Source organism: Aptenodytes forsteri, unplaced genomic scaffold (genome assembly GCF_000699145.1).
Source record: "Aptenodytes forsteri isolate BGI_AS27 unplaced genomic scaffold, ASM69914v1 Scaffold166, whole genome shotgun sequence".
Lineage (NCBI taxonomy): Eukaryota > Metazoa > Chordata > Aves > Sphenisciformes > Spheniscidae > Aptenodytes > Aptenodytes forsteri.
This window is the reverse complement of record NW_008796110.1, coordinates 2,161,668-2,171,697: the sequence shown is the minus strand read 5'-3', so window position 1 is coordinate 2,171,697 and position 10,030 is coordinate 2,161,668. Positions and strand designations below refer to the sequence as shown.

At 37.4% G+C, this 10,030-nt stretch overlaps 1 protein-coding gene across 1 annotated transcript in view; it reads right to left on the bottom strand.

The window, feature by feature from the left end:
* The window catches only part of GRM8 (glutamate metabotropic receptor 8), a 395,144-nt gene that overhangs the window by 83,176 nt on the left and 301,938 nt on the right, over positions 1-10,030 (bottom strand). The window contains exon 7 of the mRNA XM_009286787.1: positions 4,103-4,239. Coding sequence (XP_009285062.1) covers positions 4,103-4,239 — 137 coding nt within the window. The remainder of the gene's footprint in view (positions 1-4,102; positions 4,240-10,030) is intronic.

The window sequence follows — 10,030 nt, the reverse complement described above, 5'->3', positions numbered from 1 at the left end:
TTAAATTTACTTTGTCAGAATTGTGTAAAGTGATAATTGTATATAAGACAATCAGGTTCTTTGAGATTATAATTTGATGTTTCTAAATATCTGCTTTCAGAATTTCCTTGCATCTGTCAAAGATTGAGATAACTTATTCAAACTCAAGAATCACACAGAAATTTAAATTTTGAAGATCATGATTTTTTTTTAATTTAACTTTTGTACTGTATCTCTCAGCATTGCCATACATGCATTTGTTTTGTAAGAATTGCAAGAGTAGTACTGATCAGTAATCATGAGGTTCCTATATCTGGAAGCTATAGCTGCTTCAGAGGAAATCTGAAAGGTCAGTCTGCCTAAAGGAGAGCATTAATGTTACTGAGGACCACAGGGAGAAACCAGCATTGCAGCTAGAAGGGTTTCTGCAGCTGGTGAAGCCTGCTGACCAAGTGCCCCTTAGGGAACATGATACAGTCTTTACTAGCCAGAGTCAACACTTTCTGCCCAAAGGGAAAGCCAGCACTGCACCAGGAAAGGAACAAGTCTGAAGCTTGACCACAAGGACCCTGCAGAGTCAGCAAAAACTTTAAGGAACCAGAGACCCCGGCAGAGGAATCGTGAATCCTGAGGGTTGGGGTCAGAGACAGGACTGGGGCTGGCCACCGGGTGAGGAGCCATAGCCCACACAACAGACACTCGCAACCAAAACCCGACAGAGAAAATATCAAAGAACATCCTAAGGAAAAGGAAAACAAAAAAGAAGAGGGAAAAAAAAAAGGTCAGAAAGAAAAAAGGAAACCCTTTGATTCGATTATTTAGATGCAAGACGTGTTCTAAACTGAGTTACATTAATTGTTCTAAAGGTTGAACTGTACTGCAAACCTGGTACTTTCATGATTTATTTTTCTGGCATAGAAAATAAATAAATGAATAAAAGCTATAACTTTTCTGAAGCACAATACCAGCTGTATAGATGAACACAATCATAAACACAGTCATAGCTACAACATGTTACCACACAATTTGAAGTAGAAATATCTGTAAGAACAGGAGTAGAAGTATCTATAGAGGATATCTAGCTGACAGAGATTCATTAAAAATCATAGTTACATGTGTCTTCATTAAGAGGAAACTGCAGGAAAACAAAGGATACAGTGGGAAAGTATTCTATCTTAAAAGCATCTCCTTTATAAAACAGCAGGGTAAAAAGTGCTCTGCCACCTTAATAGTGCTTTGCCTTCAATAAATACAGATGTTTTCACTGAAACCAATGAAACCAATGAGGGTAGATTTAGAGGGTAGGTTTAGATTAGATATAAGGAAGAAATTTTTCACTCTGAGGGTGGTGAGGCCCTGGAACAGGTTGCCCAGAGAAGTTGTCGTTGCCCATCCCTGGAAGTGTTCAAGGCCAGGTTGGATGGGGCTTTGATCAACCTGGTCTAGTAGGGGGTTAGAACTAGATGATCTTTAAGGTCCCTTCCAACCCAAACCATTCTATGATTCTATGAAAACATCCATAGTTTTCCCTCTGATCCATTGGCAATCAAAAGCACTACCTAATTTGCAATATGATGATTTGGAGTATTGACAATCATTCACAAAGATTACTTGAGTTTAGTACATTTTGTCTAGCAAGAGGAGACAACAGCTTTGCCACAGCAGATCATCATGTGGCATAAACTACTTTCGACACGTGCTAAGTAAGTTTAGTGAATGTAGAAACAGATGGAAACAAACGGTACCACCCCTGTTACGACTTCCTTCTTCATTGTTACTATACCAGTGCCTGCAGACACCGATGGAGACTTGCATCCAGCATCTCAAACCCTGAAAAACTTTAAGAAATAAAGCCCAATAATCCCTTTAGAAATCTTCCAGGCTTTAGATAAAGATGAGTAAGCTGAGAAACAGAAGTGAAAGGTAGGGAGAGAAACATCTCCTTGCTGAATCAATCCAGTTGCACCATGCACAGGGGGACAGAGCCCTGTGTGCCTGCTCGCACCCTGGGCTGTGTGAGCAGGGGTTGTGCAGCAAAGCAGCGGGCGGTGTGATGAGAACGGGGCCATGGCAAGAGGCTGGGAGCAGAAACACCTGCTGTGGAGTAGTGTGCCTACCCGTTTGCATCTCCACAACTTCACACGTTAGACAGAGCTCGCCCACGAATTTGGACAACCAGTGGTGTCCAGCATGTGAGCTCAAGGAGGTGAGAAAAGAGACAAAAAAAGAGAGGCAAAGAACATCCTAACACATCCATTCTTAATGAGAGTTAACAAGGGGTGTCCTTAGATAAATCTTTTCCTGTTAGCTTTGTGGTCAATGTGGTTAGCATGGTCTGGTTTCAGTAGTCTGAGGAGCAGCCAATCTAATCATATTTCAGACAATTCCCTGGAGTACGCATACATCAGGCAGAAATAATGGGACTGAAAAGCTACAGGCTTAATGAAAAATTTAGCAGTCTAGAGGGGGATAGAAAAAGGTAGATTGGAATGGAATTAAAATTGAAGCAAATTCTAAGGTAGCTCTCAGTTACTAGTATGTAACTGCTATGTTAGTACTAACGTTTGTACAAAATGTGTGTATCAGTTTTTCAGCTCACTTAATAAACACTAACTTTTCAGAAAACTGTAGCAATTATGAAGATCTGGAGTGTATGCCATAATAGTTATGATAAGGGTCTAACTCTAGTGTTTTCCAAAAATTACTATTTAGTATTAATCTTCAAACTTGTTTAACCATTTTTTTTTCCCTTCGTGCCTTTCAACAGACAGATATCAGGTTAGTGCAGGGAAATAACACTGCCATACAATCTGCTGTACACAGTTTCTGTTGGTAGGGTTTCCTCTATTTGGGCAGAAGAATTAAATATATGAGTTCTTGCCAAGTATTTACAGATATTAAATGGTAGATATGGTAAAGTGGTTTAACAGCTGTGGCTGAAAATGGGGAGTTATATGTGTTGCTGTGGGTAGCACTCAGATAATTATTGCAAAGTAGTCTCAACAGGAGAATCATTTGTAAATATTTACTATACTGTCTTTGTTACTCTTCTTCAGGAACCTCTCACATGGAAAACCAGAGATGTTTGAAACCTGCTTTTTGTGATTTTATTAAAGTCACTGAATAAACTCCCTTTGGTGAATCTAGTCATCAATTCACACTGTTGCCCCTCTCATCAGCCTTTAGCAAAACAACACTTGATATTTCACACTTGCAGAGCTACCCAAATGGCTAACGTACCTCAAGTAAACCCCGTAAATATTGCACAGCTATCAAGGAAACAGGTTAACTTGATTTTGCTTTTCTCATGACTGTAACTCTTCTTGCATGGAACCATCTTCTGACAGAAAGAAGTGCCTTGGACCCAACAACTTCTCAAGTTACAGCTGTGGCTTGATGCTTAGCTGTCATACAACTATTGCATATTATATTCTCTGAATCTTATTGGGAGGGCAACTTTCAAAACAAATATAATTCCATGCATAGGTGGAGCTTAACTACCACAGAACTTGCAGAACATATTAAGGTAGCAATTAGAAACAACTCCTAAGGATGGGTAAGTTGTTGTGTCTTTTGTTTCTTCTGCTATTAAGTAATAAGGGACTACACTAATCCTAGTTGACTATATAGAAAAACTCCAAATTCTCCCTTTATAGTCAAGAAATATTTTTATTGCAGTAGTTCATCATCCCAGTGTTTCAACTAAATTGTAAGTGGTTAGAGTCCAAACTTCTCTTTTACTAAATACATTTCCATCCCTTTATATTATTTGAGATACCTGGGCAATATATATGTACCCATCATTGTGTCTGACACTGTCTTTTGAAGGATGAATTACTAATTCCCTGCCTAACTTCATAATCAGTCTGAGGAATATCTGATATATAATAATTCTAAAATATCATTTAAAGGAGCAAGTAAATACACAACCCAACCTACTTTAAAATATAAAGAACTTGGTTCAGGTTATTGTGCTTTTACTGTCTTCTCAAGAAGATTGGAAGAGCTTTCTTCTGCCAACTGACAGAGAAGAAATCATCAATATTTTTGAAGTGCTTTGAAAAAATGTAATACTTAAATGAGTATTCTATAATGTCAGCATCATAATCAAACTAGTACTTACATTTAGATGAAGTTGGTTAGTCCACTGACCAATTACTTTGTATTCTGTACTCTTGTTGGTGATTTGATACTGGAAAATATCATAGCGTCCAGGAGCATCTCCATTTTCATTGAAGATAACAGGTGTTCCAGCACTCCCTGAAAAAAATTAAAAAGCAATTAGGATAAATAATGTTAAAACAGTTTTCCAGAAAATATATTTTGGAGGAAAAATACTAATTAGAGATTGAGCAGGTTCTTCGTAATGCAAGGCTAGTATGGTAATAAATCCAAAAACCTTACAAAGAGAAAATGTGTGTTATTATCATCATCACAGAATCTATCCTATCTATGATTAATTAAAACAATTTAAAAAGATAATCTTTTGCAATCTTTTTGTTTGGTTGGTTGGGGGTTTTTTTGTGTGTGTATTGCAGAATATTAGGAAATTCTGTGATAAAACAGAAGTAGAGAAACTCCTTCTGACTTGCAGAAGGGCACAATTTGACTTTAGGGCATGAATACAGTGCAGTAGCACAAAATAGCAACCTTGTAATGAACTTCATAAAGAATTTCCCCATTAAGTATGAAAATAAAATTAATATCATCAACTTAGGAGCCAATGCTCATAAAAGACCTTGAGATGTAAGTGTCTAAACCTGGTCACAGTTAATGTGATCAGTTTCTAACACTGACCACCTGTGTAAAAGTGTTTTATCAAAATAAATTAAGGATAGCAGTTGTGCTTGTTGCTCTCTCCTCTATACATGACACCGCCTCACAGAAAGGGCCATTGCTGAAGCTGTCAAAAGTTATAAATTGACACTCTGTTCTTACTTCGATCAACAAAATGTTCAAAGATTGAAAACTACATGTCTACCTTGGCAACCAGGCCAGCCAAATTAGAACACATTTTGATTAATTCCCTCAAGGTGACATCAAGGACCTGCACTCCTAGGGACTTTTCAAAAACTACACAAAGAATGTCATTTTCACCTATCGCCCAAATTCATATGTATAGGTGAATCATATTTATAGTTATGTCCATTGAAGACAAATTCAAGTATGTTAAAGTTCTATTTCAGTGACCAGAGAATGAAGTCTGTCTTTACTAGGGAAAAAAACCAAACCACCACAAAACCTACCTCCCAATGCTTTCACATTTCTCCATATGAACAACCAAGAAAAGGAGAATATCCAGTTCATAGTCAATTCCTACAGTAGAAGACTTGTTAATGTAGCACCTAGAGGCACTAAGCCCACTGTGAGTGGTTTCCAGAGAATGCCAAAAAAGCTTGAAATACTGGGTACATATCAAGCAGAAGCTAGCCAGTAGAAGTGGGGACAGCAATCTACATACCCCAGAATTTCAATTTCTTCTTCTTGTATGTCTGTCTGTCTCCCATAAAATATTTTTTTCTCTTGTTTTGTATAGCAGCTTTCATACAAAACTGAAATCCAGTGAAATAAACAGTGCTTTGAGAGTGACAAGTGGCACATTAACTACTGTGCCAATTTCACAGTTCTGCCAGCAAAACTCTGGCTGCAAAAATTAGATGTGAGCAACCATGGAAGAGGAATATAAAAAAATTATGTGTGATAAAGACTTAAGACCCCATGAAGATGCAAGAGACTCAACATAAAATTTTGGAAAGCTCTTCATGCTTTGCTCCCAATTCCTTTGACAGAATGGAGGGCAAGAAAAATGCCAGTCTACAGTCTTCCAAACAATGAAATTATTCTTCACTGCTCAAATAGCAGGTTGAACCAATAAATTTCTTCAATCCAATAAACACATACTCAACTGTTGTTGGTATGGAGGTATGGAGGTAACCTTCAAAATATTACTCTCAAGCAATGATGGAATTCATCTTTCCACTCAGCAGCATTTAAAAAGCTCATGGAAAGAACAGATATCTTTTACCAACAGATACAAAATGCCCTTTGTATCACTTAAGACCAACGGGAACTTCAGACACTTATGCTCAGCAATAACAGTGTGAGCTAATACTCTATTGCTGGTTTTAGAAATATCATGTACAAAGAGACAGACTATAGTACAGGCCAGAATCATCTTTCTCTTTGGTATAGTAGTGTTCTCATCTAGAGTGTAACAGCATCTCATGCTGTGCACCTCAATCAACAGGGATGCAGCATCCTGTTGAATGCAGCTGCCACTCCAACTGATTCTAACAAGATCTTTCTCATATAACAGAAGTTAAAACAACCTTTGCCAAGTTAATAAAGTTAAGCTTGTGTCCTGGTTTCAGCTGGGATAGAGTTAATTCTCTTTCTAGTAGCTGGTACAGTGCTGTGTTTTGGATTTAGGATGAGAATAATGTTGATAACACACTGATGTTTTAGTTGTTGCTGAGCGGTGCTTACACTAAGTCAAGGACTTTGCAGCTTCTCATACTGCCCTGCCAGTGAGGAATCTGTAGGTGCACAAGAAGCTGGGAGGGGGACACAGCCAGGACAGCTGATCTAAACTGGTCAAAGGGATATTCCATACCATATGACGTCATGCTGAACAAAAACTGGGGGTGTTGGCCAGGTGCGGCCCCTGCTCAGGAACTGGCTGGACATCAGTTAGCGGGTGGTGAGCAATTGCATTGTGCCTCACTTGTTTTGTATATTCTTTTATCATCATTATTATTATTTTCCTTTTCTGTCCTATTAAATTGTCTTTTTCTCAACCCACAAGTTTTACCTTTTTTTGATTGTCTCCCCCATCCCACTGGGCAGGGGGGAGTGAGCAAACGGCTGTGTGGTGTTTAGCTGCCTGTTGGGTTAAGCCATGACAGCTTGTTAAAACCTGGAATAAGCCACAGAAGATTCAGACTCCTAAACACTGGGAAGAACGTACAATTCCTCTGTTGAATAACAGATTTTTAGAAAGTACAATAACAGTCACAGTGCCTGCTGTAAAGTAAATTTGATAATGTACTAGCAATGCTGCCATAACTAGTAGATACTGTGAGCAAGCAGTACCAGACAATTATTTTCATGTGTCTTATCATTTATATATGTCTTTTAGTTCATTGTTGCTTTGTGGAATGAAACATTTAATGGACCTAAAACAAGGAGGTATGCATGGCTGGATTGTGCTGATAAACGATTAGCTATATAACCCGGAAAGCAAAGCTTAAAGGCATTTGAAGAAAAACTGGGGATTTTAGCAAGGGTTCCCAAAATTATGAATGCAAGATGGTAGCAGAAGCCTTGAAAGTGTAAGGACAGAATGAAACTAGAGGCCTCAAGGATACAAAAAAATTACAAATGTTCAATTAGTGTTCTTAAAAGAATGTTAATCTCATCTGAAGAAAAATATACCCTGATGGATGATACAGATGAAAAGTTCATCTGAGAATAGATAGTCCACAAAATGAAAAGGTTTTCTAAGAAAATATATTTTGTTGGATAGCCTATCAAATTAAAGTGAATACTTCTGTGGAAAAACTGATTAACACTGTATAGAGATCAGATAATTAAACCATGTGGAGAAACATTGTAGCTGACCATAACTAAGAGCATAGGTGGAGGCACGTCTAGATTCGGTATATAACACTGTAACAAAAGCCATTGGGTTGTACAAATGCCTCTTTTTTTTGACAACCAGATATGCAGAATTGAGCACTCTTGATATCCTGTACTGTACTGCCATGTATGCTTATACTGTACCAATACCATTACAGGGAATTGCATCTTAGTGCTAGTTTAAGTCATTGAGTGTTTAATTGCTCCACTTAATGGTTATTGAGGACTGGCTGCTAAATCTAAATGCAACACACTATGGAGAGAAAGTAATACAGAATACACCACTGACCTGAGGTAGTGAGCCCAGGTTATATAAATTCCAGCTTATATAAAAAGATTTTGGGAAACCACACTGAATAGTTCTTGGACAGGATATTTATCTTAAAGAGTGAACTTGGATATCCTCATCCAGGAACCACATTTATTGGGCACCATCATAGGAAAATGTTACTTTTGCTTAGGAAAAATGTCCCTGTAATGCTAGTGTAGACCACCTCAGAAAATACAAAGTAGCCCATGGTTTTTTAAATAATTTCACTAATTTCATAATGTTTTTGGTGTTTTTTTTTTCATAATTTGTCAGCAATCATTTAGCAAGATAGTTAAAGAGCAGTGAGGGAACTGTGCCTCTGGGCCCTTTCACATTTTATTCTCTGTGTGGTTATGTTGCCATGCATAATTTTAACCCATGATTGACTCAGGTAATTGTATTCAATCTGTCACCATCTTAACTAAATTTTTAATATATTCTGGATGCCTAAAACAGAATTACATGGTAGAATTTCAAGAATACATAATAAGCTAACTACAGAAATAGGATAACTATGGAAAATCATGTGTGAACCTTCACCTTCTTCATCCTTCCTTTGTGCCAATCCTTTTTTTTTTTGAAATATCCAAACATAGTTACTTAGTTTGAGATCTGTTTCTGAAGCCTCTCTTTGCTGAGCAATTCCAGAATACTTTTAGAAAGTCTTTTTTATTTTTTCTGTTGTATAACTGTAGACGGATAAGTGGAAAGAAATTTTCAAATTTCACAATGAAGCATTGTTCAAAAGGTTTACAGACTTGTTTTGAAATCACTCTTCTGCAGTTAAAAAGGTAAAACAGAAGAGGAAAATGTAGCTCATTTAATGTACTCAGTCTCTAAAGGAAAGACCAGCAGTTCAGTCTCATGGTTAGCATAAGGTGAAAGCGTTTATTTCCCTTTACAGGAACTACTTTACCAAAAGGGACAAAAGGGATGAGATACAGTGGGAAACGTAGAGACAGAGCTCCATCCATGTTTCTACTCCTTCGAAGACATCACAGCACGAATCGATTACACTGTCCGGATAACAGAGCTGTGACTACCTCCAATGATGTCATTCAAAATACAGACAAAGAAAAACTGGTTTGTGCACCTGAACTGGTGTCCTGAGTTTTTCAAGTCATAAACATAAGCATTTGTCTACTACTGGACATCCTTTTAACAGGCATACCTACTATAAGTATAATGTCATCACCTAAAATCTTCAGAGTCTTTGCTGTATTGCATACAAAGTCCTTTACATTTTTGACACACTGAATGGCTGATAAATAGATCCTGCTTCAAAATCACTCCAAAATCAGACTAAATAATCTTCTATAAACCCTATAGAAGGATGCTTTGTAGAATAGTTCTGTTTCCATTCACTTGAAGAAAATCCATATCCATGGCATAAGAGAATAACTTATATTTTATCAAGCCTAAGGACACATTTAATTATTGTAGATATAAAGCAATAATCTGGTACTGAAAGAAATTCTCCCTCCTCCTTCCCAGTTTACAGCCAGCAGCATTAAACAACTCTTGGAGTTAAACTAACACATTAGCCAAACATTACTGAAGCAATGTGTCTGTGACCTCAGCTGTTTATAAGCCTTTCAAAATGCAGCCTAAACTAGCCAGAAATGTTATTTAGAGGAGGAAAAAAAAAAAAATCATGAAGTTTTTAATTCAGAATCAAGGATGCAATGGATCCTTTTGAATTTTTGATGCCTTACACTGGTGTCAAGGAGGACTCTTTCTGATAAACAACTGTTTTATAACAGTTTCTTTGTGCACTGAACTTGAAAATTCATATTCTTCTGAAGAAATCCTTAAACATGTACCTTGATATTCTTAAGATGCTGCTCAGCAACTACCTTATCCTGCATGTGCCTACTTTATCAAGTTACATTTCACATGAATCTAAAACATCCCCGCTCCTAATGCAAACTGTAATCTTAGTTCCCTGTGAGGTTACGGAGTACACTTGTGTCCTGGTTTCGGCAGGGATAGAGTTAATTTCCTTTCTAGTAGCTGGTACAGTGTTTTGGATTTAGGATGAGAACAAAGTTGATAACGCACCGGTGTTTTAGTTGTTGCTAGGTAATGCTTACACTAGCCAAG